We start from the raw sequence: 19,243 nt of genomic DNA on the forward strand, positions 1-19,243 counted from the left end.
TACCCATCCGAAGTGTCTCACTGTTTTGCCATCTGAAATTTCAAAGATGTATGCAAAGATCTCACTATGTAAATGCGAGGTTACATGCTCCTTTATATAGTTGCTTGTCCCTATATTTGAGCCAACATGTTCATCGAAAGGATGTGTATCCATATGTGTGCCGACTTGACATTTATATACATTCTGAGGCTGACATCAAGAAGAGGATGATTGTTCTTGTTTATTGGAGGGCTTCTAGACTTTTCTATAGACTTGTATACATTACACATAGGCTCAAGAAGAGCTCCTTCATATATGACATTGACTCTTTGACTTAATAAAGCCTAAGGCTCTCAATGGGAGCCACTAACAAATAAACCTCTTGCTTGTGAAACCCATGCAACAAGGCATAGAAAAATAATTTTTTTTCTTTTATTTCATCATTTACAAAGATCATGTCATTATGAAGACCGAACCTAGTTACACTTTCTTCAACACTCCCTCTTAACTAGGGAGGTATTCATAATGGTACTTAATCATTCTCAATCTGAAGAATTTCTCATAAGAAGAATCGGATTGATAACCCATCTGTATAGCATCATAGTAACGAACATTGTTTCCACAGCAAGGCCTTAACTAACAGCTCTATCTCTCATCAGATCAGAGCACAATGTTGGCGAGACCAATGACTATAGACACCTTCATCATTGTCTCTCAAGGTACATACCCACCCGGGTGTTCACTGAGTATGACCTTCTAGGACTATTCTTGTCTTGGGTTCCCAACCCTCAAAGAATATCGATCCTCTTACCTACTCTTATCTTGGATGCCCTACACATCCTCAAAGAGCATCGGATGCCAGATGATTACCCAATCCTTCCATTCTTTCTTCCCAAGTGAAGACAAGAATGTTGTGTCTATCTCTCCCTCTCAACTAGGGAAGATATGCCCATTCATGTAAAGGAATGTACCCAAGTTCCCTCTAACCAGGAACTTGCCCAAGCTCCCTCTCAATTAGGGACTTGTCAGAGCTCCCTCTTAACTAGGGACTCTCCTTTTCATCAGCAGCTTCTTCTTCGTGGGTCCTTCAGCTGCTTGATCAATTTCTTTCCTTGATGTCATGAAATTCAATCGAGCTTCTTCCTTGTAGGGCATCAGCCATCCATCACTATCCTTCTTGGTTCGTCATGTCATTCCTTTCATGGAAAGTGGCCTTCTTGATACATATCTGGAACCTTCGACATATGGCTACTTCTTCATCATGTTTCTTTCAGGGATTTCCATCCACCACATGAATGCTAGTTGTACTTGTACTTACAACTCTTGTGCCAATAGCCCTACATGAACTCATCCAAATATTATTCAAGAAATCAAAACATAACATTAAATCAAATTGTGCCTTTTGAGATGGCTCTTCATCATGAAATCTTCCTGTAGGTATCAGCATCCTGCATACACGTTGACACATCTCCCAAAGATATCCATTGTCAAGGGTCTTCATCTTTTCCATCAGAGTCTTCATATCTTTCCAGGAGATTTCCTAGTCAAGTCTTCTTGGTCTTTTGGATGTTGATTGCCTTTATCATGGTTGCATATCTCACAATCTCTTCCTTCCTCACACATTCCATTCTCATGAGCTTTCAATCAGAGTTTCTTAATTGTAGTCAACCACCTCATACTTCATATGAGAACATATTATGTTGATTTCATCTAGTGTGACTTATGCCTTCCTGCATCCTTTCAGAGGAGGAGATAATTTTTCTCTTGATCATGCTTCTCAAGATAGAAGTAATGATCCATGTTACCTGCAACCATATGACATGACATTATAATATTAAATACAAGCATATATACCTTATTTTACCTTTAGGTCATCTAGGCTTCTTCCAACAGCTTCCTTGATTGAAAAGTGTTGAAGGAAATGTAACTAGGTTCAGTCTTCATAAATGTACTTTTGATATTTGTATTTATTCAAGAAAAGAAATATTATTTTTATAATATATGTCAATGAATTTCTTGCTCATTGAAATAGGTCAAGCACATGATTAAGTGCTATAGGTAAGTCAAATAGTCAAAAGAAAATGTTGAAGACCTTAAAGGCATGTTACACTATGCATATAATTGTATTAAAGTCAAAAGGAATACCTCCAAGCAAAGTCAAGTCCTCTCCATGCAACGACATCCTTCAAGAAGCAAAAACGATGAAGAATCTTCAAGTCGGCCTAAAGGAGGGACAGACCTCTATATATAGAGGTTGTCCACTCCCTCAAACGACAAGCACTTACCTCTGAAATCAGCAAAGAAGTATAGCCGAGAAAAGGTGAAGAGAAGACGAGTTTGAGGAGCCTCTAGTGCAACAAAGAAGGAGAAATCAAGACTGAAGTCAAAAAGGATTGTTTTTAGGGTGAAAAACAGTCACACGTGCAAGAAACAGAGTCATCTCTGTGGTCATAACAACAGCAATATAACAGTCCCATATCTATCATTGTTTGGGCTAGTAAGTTAGGCCTATAAGGCCTTCTACTCTAGCGAAGGAAAGACTCATCTAAGCGAAGATCAAAGGAGCATAATATACAAGTAAACCATCCACACGTGCGAAGAACTAGGACTGTTGTACAGCCACACCAAGTCTACATCTACATCTCAAGAATGAGCTCGTTTGGTTGAAAGAAGGAAAGTATCTACATAAGTAAAGGATATCATTGAGTATAGAAGAGAAGCATCTCATCTAGAGCTCACATAAACAAGGTCTATGTACAGCTGGAAGAAGGAGGACGAAGTGTCGGGGAGTGAAGTGCCGGAAGAAGAAAGACTAAGTGTTAGGGAACAAAGTGCAGACATAAGGAAGGACTTGACTTGTGCTTGGAGGATATTCTAGTCAGGGGTCTAGGGTTTGGCATTGATCAATAAGAAGCTTCAATAAGAGAAAACTTACCAAAGGGTTTTCCTCTCAAGAGAAGAGAGGTTTTGGCCTTCGCAGAGAGCCAACATCTTGTGTTCTTGTTCTTATGTTTTTGGTAGTAGTTTGATGAAGTACACACACATGCATTAATAAGATTAAGCTAACAAGAAAAAGTAAAAAGACTCCACAAATTGTTATCAAGTCAAGAAGAATCACACTACACCTAATTGCCCTAGATTCTTCAACATGGTATCAGAGCTAAGGTGACACATCAAGAAAAGGGCATCTCAAGAAGACTTGTCAAGGAAAGGCATCTACAAGGTTGAAGCATCAAGCCAAATCTACTCAAAGAAAAGAAGGCCTACCATCTATCATTCTTCAAGGAAGACTACAAAGCAAGAAGAAGAGCCTTACACAAAGGCACCTACAAAGAAGAGCATATCAAAAGGGACCTACATCATCTACAAGTTACCAAGCAAATCTCTTCATCAAGCAAGTCCACTTAGAGAAGACAACTTGAAGAACATCAAGATCCTAGGAAGGCAAGCCATCAAGCCTTAAGGAGGAAACAAATCCATTACATCTCAAAATCTATCAAGTAAGTATATGTCCCCTTCTGAATATACATCAATGTCTTTTTGCAAGGAAAGCAACAAATTGGTAGGTACCAATAACTTTCTGGCATGGAAGAAGAGGACTGATCCACTTCTCAAGGATAATGAACTTCTAGAACATGTCAAAGGGAATATCACCATCCCTGCTAAGGAACAAACCCAAGCCTTAGCCAAGTACAATAAGGATGAGACAAGAGCTCAAAGGATTCTGATAGAATCTATCAAAGACTCTCTCATTCCTTATGTCTCCAAATTTGAGACATCAAAAGAAATTTATGATAAGCTAGTAGAGCTATTCTCGGTATCCATAGCCGGAGAAGTGATATCTCTAAGAAATGAATTGTACAAGATGAAGATATCAAAGGAAGGAATAGCTCCCTACTTCATGGAGATCTCTAAGATGAGGGAACAACTTCAAGAACTTGGGGAAGTCATGTCTGACAGACAAATGACAATTGTAGTACTCAATGCTCTACCTGAGGATTGGGGCAACTTCACATCAAGTATATATGCCAAGAAGGAAGCAACCACACTCAGCGAAATATGGTCTCTATGCAAGACAGAGGAAACTAGACTTAAGGCAAAAGAAGACGTGGGATCAAAGGAGCAAGCATTTGCTACCATGGCCAAGAGAAAGGGAAAATTTGGCAAATTTGGTCCACGAAAAACAAACATCAAAGACATGTCCAAAATCCAATGTTATGGACGCCAAGAATATGGACACTACAAAAGGAATTGTCCTAAGCTAAAGAAGGACAACAACAACAACAACAAAAGAAAAAGGGAAGAAGCTCACATGACTCGAGAGGTGAAAGAAGAAGAAAAGAAGCAAAAGAAGGAAGATCCTCCGGATCTCTACTATGACTAAGTCAAACTCTTTACTTAAAGTCTTCTTTCAAAGTTTTGAGTAGAATAAGAGCATGTAGAAATTGCATGGCTAGAAACATCTTCTAGAATCTAGAAGCATGTAGTACATAGAGTTCTAGATACTCATGTAGAAATAACATTTATAATAAGAACAAAATGCATGGTTAGAAATATCTTCTAGAATATAGGAGCATGTTAGATATAGCTCAAGATATTCATGTAGAAGGAGCATACCTAGTATAGGACCTCATCCACGATGAAAGAAAATTGATCATGATTAAGAATCTTAGAAGACCTCCATCATCAAAAGGAAAGAAACATTTGCAGGGTAAGGATCTTCAAGATCCTATGATGGGATCTTCAAAAGAAGATTCATAAATAAGAAGCAGATGTCTCATTGGGAAGTCCCATTCATGGGATTCAAGAAAAGGATGATGTGCAGGCAAGCTAAGATGAAGCAAGATGGGCCACACCAAGGACAACCAAATGAAGCTAAGATGATCAAAGGAGAATCAAGATGAGGTATGTATGCATCAAATTTTAGTCATGTTATCATATGTATATTATTGAGTCATGGGAATAGTTCTATAACATGATCAAGTATGAAAGAATCTCTTTCACCAAGGACATGCTCAAAGGCATGTACTACAATGCTATGAAGGTCAACAAAAGAATATGCTCACATAAGGAGTATATGATTACCAATTAAGAAGTAAGAAGAAATGTTGAGTAGCCCAAGAAGCAAGCAATGAAGAAGTGCTCTCACAAGAAGCATAAGGTGGTTGACCAATCTATCCAAGAAGAAGCAAATGAAGAAAGAGATCAAGCATGTGAAGAACACCATGATCATAAAGAAATATTATCTGACAAAGAACCATCGAAGATATCTCCCGAAAGAAGGCAGGACAACTCTAACAAAGGAAGACAGGACCCTTGACACCTATGAAGGCCTTGGAGATATGAAAGATGCAGATAACTGATTCTACTCTACAAAGATGTCATGATGAAGAAGCCATCCAGCAAAAACACCATTTAATGTTGAAGCAATATCAGGATGAAGTCAGGAAGGGCTACTAGGTTGAAGCATGTAAACAAGCAAGTACAGCAAAGCATCCATGAGAAGAGTATTCCAAAGCATGGACAGATGACAAGGAGTAGCCAAATGACAAGAAAGCCACTTTCCACGAAGGAAGCAATGACATGACAAATCAGGAAGGAAAGTGATCAATGGATGGTGCCCTACCTAGAAGAAGTTCGTACAAAGACTTCATGACATCAAAGAAAGGAAGAAGATCAAGCAGTTGAAGGACCCACGAAGAAGAAGTTGCTCATAAACGAAAGGGTCCTTAGTTAAGAGGGAGCTCTGACAGGTCCTTGATTAAGAGGGAGTTTTGGATCACCTCTGATTACAAAGGAGTGACAATTGTGTTTTTCCATTTCATGTATCATGCACTAGACTAGGACTAACAGCTGTAAATCTAAATGAAGGACATGAATGGAAATGTAGACACAAGATAGACACAACATTCTTGTCTTCACTTGGAAGAAAGAATGGGAGGATTAGATAATCATCTGGCATCCGATACTCTTTGAGGATGTGTAGGGCATCCAAGACAAGAGTAGGCAAGAGGACCGATATTCTTTGGGGGCTGGGAACCCAAGATAAGAATAGTCCTAGAAGGTCATACTCAGAGAACACCCAGGTGGGTATGTACCTTGAAATACAATGATGAAGGTGTCTATAAATCATTGGTCTCATGGTCTCCTGAAGGGATGGATTTGTTAGTCAAGGCCTTGCACTATAACAATGTTGATTGATATGATGCTATAACAGATGGATTGGAAATCTGGTTTCTCTTATGTGAATTCTTCAAGATTGAAACATAGCCAAACACCTTGTAATGTTGTATGAATACATCCCTAGTTAAGAGGGAGTGTTGATGGAAATGTAACTAGGTTCGATCTTCATAAATGTACTTTTGATATTTGTATTTATTCAAGAAAAGAAATATTATTTTTATAATATATGTCAATGAGTTTCTTGCTCATTGAAATAGGTCAAGCACATGATTAAGTGCTATACGTAAGTCGATAGTCAAAAGAAAATGTTGAAGACCTTAAACGCATGTTACACTATGCATATAATTGTATTAGAGTCAAAAGGAATACCTCCAAGCAAAGTCAAGTCCTCTCCATGCAACGACATCCTTCAAGAAGCAAAAATGATGAAGAATCTTCAAGTCGGCCTGCAGTCTTCAAGTCGGCCTAAAGGAGGGACAGACCTCTATATATAGAGGTTGTCCACTCCCTCAAACGACAAGCACTTACCTCTGAAATTAGCGAAGAAGGATAGCCGAGAAAAGGTGAAGAGAAGACGAGTTTGAGGAGCCTCTAGTGCAGCGAAGAAGGAGAAGTCAAGACTAAAGTCAAAAAGTACTGATTTTAGGGTGAAAAACAATCACACGTGCGAGAAACAAAGTCATCTTTGTGGTCATAACAGCAGCAACATAGCAGTCCCATATCTATCATTGTTTGGGCTAGTAAGTTAGGCCTATAAGGCCTTCTACTCTAGCGAAGGAAAGACTCATCTAAGTGAAGATCAAAGGAGCATAATATACAAGTAGACCATCCACACGTGCAAAGAACTAGCACTATTGTACAGCCACACCAAGTCTACATCTACATTTCAAGAATGAGTTCGTTTGGTTGAAAGAATGAAAGTATCTACATAAGTAAAGGATACCATTGAGTATAGAAGAGAAGCATCTCATCTAGAGCTCACATAAACAAGGTCTATGTACAGCTGGAAGAAGGAGGACGAAGTGTCAGGGAACAAAGTGCAGACATAAGGAAGGACTTGACTTGTGCTTGGAGGATATTCTAGTCAGGGGTCTAGGGTTTGGCGTTGATCAATAAGAAGCTTCAATAAGAGAAAACTTACTGAAGGGTTTTCCTCTCAAGGGAAGAGAGGTTTTGGCCCTGGCAAAGAGCCAACATCTTGTGTTCTTGTTCTTATGTTTTTGGTAGCAGTTTGATGAAGTACACACACATGCATTAATAAGAAGAAGAAAAAGATTAAGCTAACAAGAAAAAGTAAAAAGACTCCACAAATTGTTATCAAGTCAAGAAGGATAACACTACACCTAATTGCCCTAGATTCTTCAACAAAAAGATCTTGATCTGTTTCATTTCTCATGTCATCATACCATCCTCTCATGAATTCCATAAGTTGGATTTCCTAATGAAACACTTGCTTCCTCTCTAGATTAGTGAACCCTCCGATGAGGTTTCCTTCAGAGAATCTTGAGAATCTTGAATATCCCCATCTAGCAAATGTTTCCTTTTTGACTTAATGTATGATGAGCCTTGTCCTGGATTACTTCTTCCTTTCCTGCAATGTCCAATGAGGTTCCCAAGAGCTATATCCTTCATGTTTGATTGCCATGGATTTTGTCCTTCATGATTCCCATGGTGATGTTACGAGCTCTTGTTTCTAATGCTTCCATGATAGGATGCTTTTGTGAGGGATACCATCTCAATCATACTAGAGGTATGTTACTCCCTCTTTCCTTGGCCCTTTTCTTCAGCTTCCTCCATCTTCCTGGTGATATGAGCTTCTTTCCATAATCTTTCCATAGCATTTAATCTTAGTTATACTATTCTGTCTTGTTTGAGGACCAAACTTCCCTTTCCTTTCTGCACATGTTTGAGTCCTTTAACCTTCAACACTTTTGCCCTCAACTTGTCTTTTTCTATCTAACATAGAGACCACAAGTTGTTGAATGAGGTAACTTTCTTGTCATTTGTTACCTTGCTTATCAATTAGTGTATTTCAGAACAATGATGATTATCTTCTTATCATCTCTCCCAGATCTCCCAATTGAGATCTCATGAAGATATTCCTTCATTCTTTGATACCTTCAATCAGGTCTAAGTGATATGACCTTCTTCACTGCATTTCAAAGAGTATATCTTCTAGCATTTCATATATCTCTTTTATGTCTCCTTTCTTGCTACATAGGGATGAGAGGACCTTAAGAGTTCCCTCCCATGAATTCAAAGGATACATTTTCCTTCATATGTTCACTAACTTCTCTTATCTATGAGGATTATGACAATCCTCCTTATTCCATGCAAGGACCTTTGATGACCCATCCAGCCTATAGATCTCCTTGCAATTACAAAGTCATTTTTCCAAATTGATTAAAGAATTAAGAATACTTACTTGACATGTGAAGATGAAATCTTCACCTTGATCACGTTGAAAGTGGTTGAAGCAGATGCATTGATGCTTCTTCCGGATGAGATCCTTGATGTAATGATAGGAAGCTTGCCTTCTTGCCTTCAAGTTACTTCGACTTATACATCTGATCCTTATGATTAACAAATTGTTGATAAACTTGAGATGGCACTATTATTGCTATCACACAATTGAACCTTTGTAACATTCTATTGAAGTTGCAGCATCGTGTAGAACCATAGAGCATCGAGGTCACTTGCTATGATCATCTCCTTATAGTACCGAGACCTATCACTTAGTATTACTGTGACTGCATCAACGGACACCTTCATTCCACATCAAGCACTATCCATACAATCTATGATTGTGGTATAGTGAGACTTATTTCTGAGTACTATGCTACTGCCATCAGGTTAAGGGAATCTGAGTTGTCAAGACTGTAATTTTTATAGAAATGATTTAATCTGAGGTAGTGACTATCACTGGTATGATGAGATCATGTTATTATTGAGATCATTGTATGACATAGACCGAAACTATGGGAGACACCAAAACTATTTCCATGTACCCGAGTTCTGAACACTTCATCTTTTGACTAAGATTTCTTGATCCTAGAACTTCAGATAAGGATCCAAATCAGTCTTGTTGTAGGACTAAATTGTCTTGCTATTGTAGATTGTCTCCTTGATTATATAGACAAAAGCCCTTGCCATTGTATATTGTTGTTGTAGACTGATCCTTCAATCCTTGATGTAGGTTTTGAAACACAAAGCCCTACAACTTGCTTTGATGCCCTTCTTGAAAATTGATCCTTGAATGTCTCTTTTTGCTGCCCTTCCTTTGACTTCAACACCTTAGCTCTGATTCCATGTTGAAGAATCTAGGGCAATCAAGGTTAATCAGATTCTTCTTACCATGATAACTATTTGTGAGGTGTTTTTAATTTTTCCTTATTAGCACAATCTTTGCTTGTTATTATTAGAGTGTGTCTTCTTAGTTCATCAAATAGCTACCAAAACAAAAGAGACAAGAACACAAGATGTTGGCTTTCTGCCAGGGCCAAAACCTCTCACTCTTTGAGAGGAAAACCCACACAAAATTCTTCTTATAGAGATTCCAATTGACAAATGCCAAGACCATGACCCTTGACCTATGATGCCATTCCCAAACCAAGATACAAACATCCTTCTTCATTGATTCTTCGATTTCTTCATACTGTCATTGGATCTGAGATGCATCATGTAGCTCCCAACTGCATCATATAGCACCTCCCATCGTTGATCATTATAGCATTAATCATAGCACCTTGAAATCATTGAGATCTTACAGCACCGAGACTTCATTCAAACTGTCTCTTCAACTAGCACAACACCTTCATATTATTGAGATCTTACAGCACCGGAACCTTTATTCAAACTATACTATAGTGATATGTCCATCTGTATTATAGTGAGTATGTGCCAAGGTTGTGAGGAAGATATCACTACAATGTCATCCAAACTAATTTGCATAGTGATCACTATGGTAACTGAGATCCTTACTGTCTCAACCATCCGAAAGCCTTAGAGAGATCTGAATCCTGATCACTGTCACCCATCCGAAATCTCAAACTTTCTCTGTTGTACCCATCCGAAGTGTCTCACTGTTTTGCCATCCGAAATTTCAGAGATGTATGTGAAGATCTCACTATGTAAATGCGAGGGTACAGGCTCCTTTATATAGTTGTTTGCCCCTATATTTGAGCCAACATGTTCATCGAAAGGATGTGTCTCCATATGTGAGCTGACTTGACATTTATCTACATTCTGAGGCCGACATCACGAAGAGGATGATTGTCTTTGTTTATTAGAGGGCTTCTAGACCTTTCTATAGACTTGTATACATTACACATAGGCTCAAGAAGAGCTCCTTCATATATGACATTAACTCTTTGACTTAATAAATCCTAAGGCTCTCAATGGGAGCCACTAACAAATAAACCTCTTGCTCATGAAACCCATGCAGCAAGGCATACAAAAATGATTTTATTTCTTTTATTTCATCATTTACAAAGATCATGTCATTATGAAGACCGAACCTAGTTACACTTTCTTCAACATTGCCTGTTGCGAGGCTATATGGTTTCGAAAATTGTTCTCTGATTTGTTTGATCAAATGTTGGAACCAACTACTCTCTATTGTGGTAATCAAAGTTGTGTGAAGTTATCTGAGAACCCAATGTTCCATGACAAATGAAAGCATATTGAAATCAAGTATCACTACATCTGGAATATTATCCAAAGAGGAGTTATGAGGCTCGAATATGTTCCTACTGATGAGCAGGTTGTTGATGTATTAACGAAACCATTGTCCCGAATCAAGTTTGGCTATTTCAGAGAACAACTTGGAGTTGTTGAGAACCCCTCTCTGAGAGAGAGGGAGCACTGATTACATAACATCATGGACCATCTCCTGTAGGTTGTGTGTCATGAGACCTTGTGGTCCGAGAGATGTATTTTTTATTCCTCCTGTAGGTTGTTTGTCGTGAACCTTGTGGTCCGGGAGATGTATTGTTGATTCCTCCTTTAGGTTGTGCACCATGAGACCTTGTGGTCTAGGAGATGTATTGTTGATTCCTCCTGTAGGTTGTGTGTCATGAAACCTTATGGTCTGGGAGATGTATTGTTAATTCCTCCTATAGGCTATGCGTGAGACCTTGTGGTCCAAGAGATGTATTGTTGATTCCTCCTATAGGTTGTGTGTCATGAAGCCTTGTGGTCCGAGAGATGCATTGTTGGTTCCTCCCTTAGTTTGTGTGCTATGAGACCTTGTGGTCAGGGAGATGCTTTGAAATGGATGCTATGTATCTTTCCTTATGATGAGTTTGAGAGAGAGTAACTTGGATTGTGATCTCTTCCTTAGGTTGTGGGTCGTCGGACCTATGAATTGGTCGGGAAGACTGATCTTGAGAGAGAATAAAAAACTACCTCCCTAGCTAAGAGGGAGTGTTGAAGATTAATGTAGCTATGGTCACCATTTTTAATTGCAAAACATGAAGAAATAAATTTGTTGTCATCTACAAGTCAGCTCCAAGAGATTTTCATGTAGATTTTCATGTTGGCCTCATTAGGGCTAATTAGCACAACATATAATGCATATATATATGAGCTCATTGGCACTCATTTCGACCACCAATTCAACTCAAGTTCAATCTGCAACTACGAACAGAGATACCACTCGTACAAAGGAAGAGAAAAAGGTTCTTTTGATTTGTGTTAACCCTATTCTTGGAGTTGAAGGTGACCGCATTTGTCTTGGGCATTTTTATATTTGTTTGGGCTTCTATTTTGTGACATCTTGAAGGCCAAAGACTTGGTTATTTTCGCTGACTGTAATCGTTGCTCCTTAACTGAAATTTCTTGACTGAGTTTGTGGTTGAGCATTTGTGGATGGTTTGTTGACATTTTTGTGGTGACTAATCTTGGTGTCTCTTGTCTCTTATTGTTCATTGTCTATTGTGATCTCTATTTACTGCTCTTGTTGAAGATTTGAATGGTTGAAGTTTTTCATGTATAGCTACTTGTTGATTAAAGTATAAAGAAAAACTAATTGCATCAATAGAAGTAGTTATCAATGGTGAAAAACTATTCCAGTCATTGCAACTCTAGAATTTCAACAATTACAACAATATATTAACATGTCATCCTTTGATACATGCATAAGCTAACTTTATAACATCAATTTATCATCACCCTTGCATTATATAGACATTACAATGTCTAACAACCACCCCCCCTCCTAATTCACATATATTTTGTTTTCCATGACTCCTAACACCTCTCCAAATTTCTGAACTTTCCCTTGCTAAGCACGTTAGTGAAAAATCTGCTACTTGATCTTGTGACATACAAAAAATCAATTCTATCTCTTTGTTCTAGACCTATCCTCTTATGTAGAGATGATGGACTTCTACATGTTTTGTTTTTAATGAAAAACAAGATTCTTCCTCATTCTGATTGCACTTTGATTATCACAGTGTAAAAGAGTTCAATGCCTCTATTGAAGTTTCAAATTACATAAAATCCTACAAAACCACATTGCCTCACAAGTTGCTCCAACCATTTATTTGTGCTCTACTTCCACTGATGAAAGGATTGTTACAACAAAATCTCACACTTCTAAAGATAAAGTCCAAAAGCTCAAGTGTGAGATCCACTGCACCTCTAAGGGGGGCACCATCACCTCACCACCCTCTTCTCATTTATGGCCAGCTCTCCTCCAACTCATAGGGAGTTTTCCCTGTAGATCTTAGAGATCAAATGGCCTGGTCAAACCAAGTCAAAATCTCTCCAAACCTTCTACTTCACACTCCACCAATCAAATGATATGACCAATTGGGGTTAAGGTGGAAGATAGGATTGCCACATTCTTTAGGGTGATCAAGGTTATAGCTCAAATGAAATATCCCCAAACATAAACAACCATGAGATTCCCTAGAGAGTAGAACCCTAGCAAAATTATTAGAATGATTTTAAAAAGGTATCAGGTGATGGAAAATGAAGGATTAATGCCTTAACTTATCAATGAATTTCTAGGTATATGGAGTCAGTCAAGGAGCAAATATATGGAAGAAAATTGATGGAAGCAATTTCAAGGGGAGAGAGGAAGCTACACTTAGGTTCCTCAATTCCTTAAACCCTAGTGTCCTTCTATCTTATTTGGAGATTGAAAGGGAGTTCGCTACACTTAGGTTCCTCAAGAGAAACTTGATGTAGATCTTGTTCAAGGAGATGTTAGAACAATAAAACATTCAGCAACACTATGGTGAAAATTTCACTAAAAGCCTAATTCTTCAATAGACATGAAATGGATGAGAATACTTACAATACATTCTCACATATCATCAAAGAATCACGAATAATCGTCCAAAAGAGAGAGTCATCCAATCAACATAACCTCCTCAAGAAATTTCACTCAACTTGAGATATTTATAGCCAATTTACAAAAGAAAAATCACACAAAATTTCAAACTAGCTATGGGATTTCTCCCCCAAAACTCCATGCCAAAATGAGAGGAAGTGCATCCCTATTTACAGAGGTGCTCAACTTCCCTCACAATCAAATATTATCTTCCTAAGCTAAAATCTCCTTAAATAGCCTATGGGAGAGAAAAAGGCCCTCCTCAACAACTAACTAGACTAAAATACATAATTTGAGGGCATTTATGGCACATGCACAAAAATTAGGGACTCAAACACTCAAAGGATGACCCTTTCTCTATAAATGAAGGGAATAGCAAGAGCTTTGGTGCAACGTCCAACCTTGAAAATCCCTCTCAACCACGTACAATCTTCAAGTAACCTTCAAACCTGTCATCCACCAGCCCCTAAGCTCCCTCAAATATAGGCAAGTGGGCTTCAAATCGCATGCTTCAAATCCAAGTCACCATGCAAGCGTAAAGGCGAGGTTCCAACTTAATTGTCCAACCTTCAAGGGTTTGCCAATTCTGTAAGCAAGACCCAAACTGTGTTATTAGCTCTAAAACATCCATAAATCCCAACAGACCTAAAAATGTGCAAGATCCACAACACCCTCAAACAGGAGTTGGCCCTTAAATGTGGTAATATTAAAGCCACATCTCAACTCAATGCTGATATAACAGCCGATTCAAATCAGGTCGGCTATCCAATAAAATCAGAACTTTAAATTCATATAGATCAGCTTGGTATCGTTCCTTAATTCTATTTCAAAACTCACAAGGTTTTACGATTGGCTTTGGCTGAAGTTACTCTAGCACTCATACGAGTATATATATAAGTGCCATTTCGCTCTCTCATGCTCCTATTACTTAGGTTTGTTCTGTACTTACGTTGAGGTCGCAAGCAATCTGTTTGTACACACTGATGGTGAGCAGTTTGATACAATTGTCTACCAATATGGGAGCTCTCCTACAAAACAGTATTCCTATCCTCTCTGACTAGGGTACCTTTTCATTCACAGGTCTAAAGTAGGCTTACCAGGTCTGCTGATCCTTCTAAACATAGATCATCACTGAGGAAATATACATCATTAAACTGTTGGTTCAGATGACAAGTCCATCGTGTTGTCATGCTACCTTTGCACCCTGAAACTTGCGCTTCAACATCATGTTGGAAATACTGAGAGGGTGGGTTAATCAGAATTTCATTATTTTTATTGTTTAAAACATTTGATGCACATAAATCATGAAACACATATCTTTACATAAGAAACACTTATACAATTTTTCTTTGTAAATATTTTGTAAACTTCCTTATACAAAGTAAGCACCAACTTACAACTTTCGTAGGCACCAACCTACAGGAGACACCAATCCCCCCCAGTTGAGCACCAACACAACAAACTGTAGGCACCAACCTACGTCTTCAAGTTGTTCCTTAGATCTGTCATCAATAACTTCTGGTCCTCAACAAATTCTTCAATGAGTTGTCATCTAACCATGCAACCCTCAAGTTTGCACCTTCAAGCTTGATCACAGCCACTTGACCTGTACACCTTAACTTTCTACTCTTCAACTAGGCTTCTTGACTTGGCTCTTTAGACTTGATCTCCTACATGTCAGTTCTCTGTATTTGATCAAAAAGAGGTCTGCCCATCTAGCACTTCAACTTCCTCAACTCTTGTTCATTGTTCAACTGTCATTGCTTAGGCTTATTATATGTTCAAAGAGAAGGTTTGCCCACCTTGGTGCTTGTACTCAGCGCTATAGATTTCTTTCAACTATATAATGTTTTTCAACACACTTGGAACCAAACAAGTGTTTAAGTTAATGAGATTGCTACTCGATATAATTGGAAATTGTCATTGGGCTGCTAAAGGAACATTGAAGTAAATTGTGCCAAAGAATAGAACATACCATTGTTATCTAAAATTGACAATCCCTCACCAAGTGCTTAACATAGAAGGCCATCTTCAGATGTAATTCACCCTCTGGATTTGTCCAAGGTAGTACACAATGTCTGCAGATGTCATCTCAGATGATCCTATTCAACTCCTGCCTAGTGGGTAAGAGGTGGCCAAGCACATGCTAGGATTATCTGAATGGAGGAAGAAGGTCCATTGAAATACCAACTTATTCCAAAATATTTGAGACCCGTACAAACCAACATCTGGTACGGCCCGGAGGGCTAAATATAGCAACAGACTGTGATTAATGGTAGGCTATGGGAAGGAAAGGTAAACACTCCCATGAACTAAATGGCATGCACAGCAACAAGCCCAATAAAACTTCCCCTAGTTAAAATTTGATGGGGACCTACCACGTGAAAGCAGGAGGTCTAATCTGAAGAAAATGAGAAAGTCTGATTTTGCAAGGCCAGAAAGGCCTCCAGGCAAAAATGAAAATTGCAGGGATGAAAGCAATAGAAACCCCTTGTCAAGATGGCTCCAACATTGCAACTCCAGGGATGTTGTCAGGAAGATGTAGACCACAGAGAAAAACTGTGATTAATAGAATTTGCAGATAGGAAAGTCGCACGTTGGAAACGTCACAAGCTAGAAAAACTGTGAGATAGAAACGCTGTGATATAACAAAGTTGCAGGCACCATAAAGTTAGGTTGCAGACACATGAAAGCCTCGCATTACCAACTTATGGGCTAGTTGAGTTATGGAAGATAAGGTTATACTGCAAGGCTAGGGGGCTGCAGTGGAACCATGATCAAGCCTCTATTAACTTCAGTGCATAACTGCAGTCTGCAGAAAACATTTACAAAAAAGCTATGCTCTAATGGTGAACAACTATAAGTACAGAAGATCCAGACTACTCCCTATTTCAGAGTGAATCAATACTTTCTGTTATACAAACAAAATTTCTTATGTTACAATCAATGTTCAGAATTTCAGATTACCTCACTGGGGGCTCTTGCTCTCCTCCTATCTCACTTGCACTCTCACCTTCTATTAACTTTCCACAATCAAAAACTATGAGATTATTTATCTGTGTCTGTTTATGTTCAGAATGCTCAAGAGTCATGTTTGTGTCTCTCCACCTTCTACTCCTGGGCTGCTTCAACTTTTGACTGTTTCAGCTTCTATATCTGTGCTTCCCTTTATCTTCTCGAAACTGACTTACCAAAACTACACTCCCAATTCAGCTTTTAAAATTGCTCAATCTGTCCTTTATCGATCCCAATTCACAGAAGAGGACGGTCTCCTGCACTGCTTCAACATTTGACTCCTTAGCTTCTACATCTGTGCTTCCCTTTATCTTCTCGAAACTGTGCTCCTCATCTTACCAAAACTACACTCTCGATTCAGCTTTTAAAATTGCTCAATCGGTCTTTTATCGATCCCAATTCACAGAAGAGGGCAATCGCAACAGAAGCAAGCCCACAACCCATATTTGTGAGGTGGACACAAGATTGCAAGTTGTAGATTGGAATAAGTTGTGAGATAAAGAAAGGAGCAGGAACCACAAGGTTAGGTTACAGACCTGTGAAGGGATTGAAAATTTAGGCTGTAGGGCAATCGAGCTACAGATGATGCAGTTGTACCAGAAGGCCGGTGAAAGGTTGCAAGCCTAAGATTGCAAAGCAATAGAGGACTTTAAACCCAAGGATGCCAGTCCAATCGTGGCAACTAAGCTGTTGTAACATATTTAGGAAGCAAGAAGTTGAACCGATAGGCATTTAATCTTTCAACTAACAGGCCTTTTGGGATTCTAGTTCCCCAGCACAAACACTGGTATAAATATGTATAGAAATGCAATAGATATATGCAACATGCGGTTTATTCTAGACATTTAATATGATTCAGTTTGTAGACCAGAAAAATGGATATAATTGTATGTAAAGAAACCCAATGAAGCCCCTTTAAAACACAAGCCAAAGGCACTTGTATAACTAATCCGCGAGTCTTAAGAACCGCAGTCTCAATAAATAATTTCAGATTTTTTGGTATCACACTGCAGTGAAAACTGCAGCACATGGAAGGGGGGGAAATTAATCAGATCGTTTTGGTGCCAAAGCCATAGCGAAAACCCCATGGCACAGATAAGACAGGATAAAATACTTCTAATAATTTCCAACAAATGACCGAAAAAAGAGTCAATGAGACTAAAAGTACAGTCAATTATACCGATCAATAATCAGATCATCCAGTATCAGTCACAGCTAAAGCCGCAGAATAGAGACAAAAACAAAAGAAACAGATCAAAAAGCACTCCATGGAGAAATCATGAGGAGTATAAGTAGGATATATTGGCCTTTCATTCTAATGTAGGCGTGAGGATCTGGTGTGACCGCTTGCGTCGCCTGAATATGTTATTCTTGATGTACATGGGAATCGAATTTCAATGTTACACATGATTCGTTTACTTCTCTTCTTCTTTTTTAGAAAGAGAAAGAGTAAATATTACCTGCTGGAGGAGCTCCTTCTGCAATGCCAATACCTTCTTGCTATGTTGTACAGTAGCTTGCAAGGATGCTTCCGAGGCCTCATCCTCACTGCTGGGTCCTTCATTCTGCACATTTACGATAACCCCACCTCTGTTCTTTAAGAATTTTGTTGAAGAAAGTGGTGAGGAGAGACCCGCCTTGAAAACTGTGAAATGTCTTCCAGAAAAAGCTCTAACTGATCCACAATTGGGGAATTTTCTGAAAGTGCTCAATCCCTCCAGTGGATCAAATGAAGAAAGTATAGATATGGAACTGCAGGGTCTCTCCAAAGGCACCATGGTTTTTGGAACACGGGAGAAGAAAATGAAAGTAACCTACAAGGAATGAGGCTGAATTTGAACAGAAAGAGAAACATGCAGAACAATCAGAATATATAGGGGCAATCTCGGATAAATTGGGCAGAATGTTATTTGAAATATTAGCTCACCAGCTTGCAATACAGAGAGTAGGGAGGTGAGAAGCAGGAAGAATCCACTTTAGATGTGACTGCAATACAGCGAGTGGGAGATGAGAAGCAGAAGAATCCACTTTAAATGTGGCTGGTGGAAAGGCGGAAATAGAAAAAAAACCCAAATCAGATTCTTATATAAAACAGAAGCAAGGAGGATAATTCACAATAGAAAAGAAAATGCCAGAGATTGCCATGACAATGCACAATGTAAATGTGCTCACAGGAAAAATAGTGGCTGCTAGGCAATGCCAACAGAACCGAGTGCTATGCTTTGTCCTTTGTCTATCATGTTTTATACTGTGTCGGGGGAATGAAGGGCATTCTGGATTAGTTTTAAAATTTATGGCCCAAATGACAATATTGCTCCAAATGACGGAAAAATAATGGAGTTGGAGTTGTATTTAAATTTTTTTGTGGGTTTTTTCGGTTAAGTTCTAGCAGCAATTTATTAAAATTGCAAATTTGATAGCTAATTTCTGCACAATCAAATCATCCCAGGGGTTTTTCAGGGTACTGAATCTAAATATATAGTTAAAAAACCATTTTAAATAATACAAATCAAAATTTAACCTCAATTTTTCGACCAGATTCCCTCACCAAAATCTCCAAAAATCACACTAAACACAATTCCCTAAAGTGAATCTTAAGTGAATCTTACACATGATTCACTCTTACACATACACACCACACCCTGACCTACAGGTTTGAAAAAACGGCACATGGCATAACTGAAGGTAGTTGCATTAACCCCAATAATCATTTTATTTTAAGTCCGC

The 19,243-nt window shown here is 38.6% G+C and overlaps 1 protein-coding gene across 1 annotated transcript in view; it reads right to left on the reverse strand.

The window, feature by feature from the left end:
* Positions 1 to 18,803, reverse strand: part of SS2 (starch synthase 2) — a 144,496-nt gene extending 125,693 nt beyond the window's left edge. The window contains exon 1 of the mRNA XM_089432387.1: positions 17,977 to 18,803. Within this exon, the coding sequence (XP_089288513.1) occupies positions 17,977 to 18,294 (318 nt within the window). The 5' untranslated portion in view covers positions 18,295 to 18,803. The remainder of the gene's footprint in view (positions 1 to 17,976) is intronic.
* Between the last annotated feature and the right edge of the window lie 440 nt (positions 18,804 to 19,243).

The sequence above is a fragment of the Pinus tabuliformis genome, chromosome 5_1, assembly GCF_031772625.1.
Source record: "Pinus tabuliformis cultivar Carrire ecotype Pingquan chromosome 5_1, CPIR1, whole genome shotgun sequence".
NCBI classification, from domain to species: Eukaryota; Viridiplantae; Streptophyta; class Pinopsida; order Pinales; family Pinaceae; genus Pinus; species Pinus tabuliformis.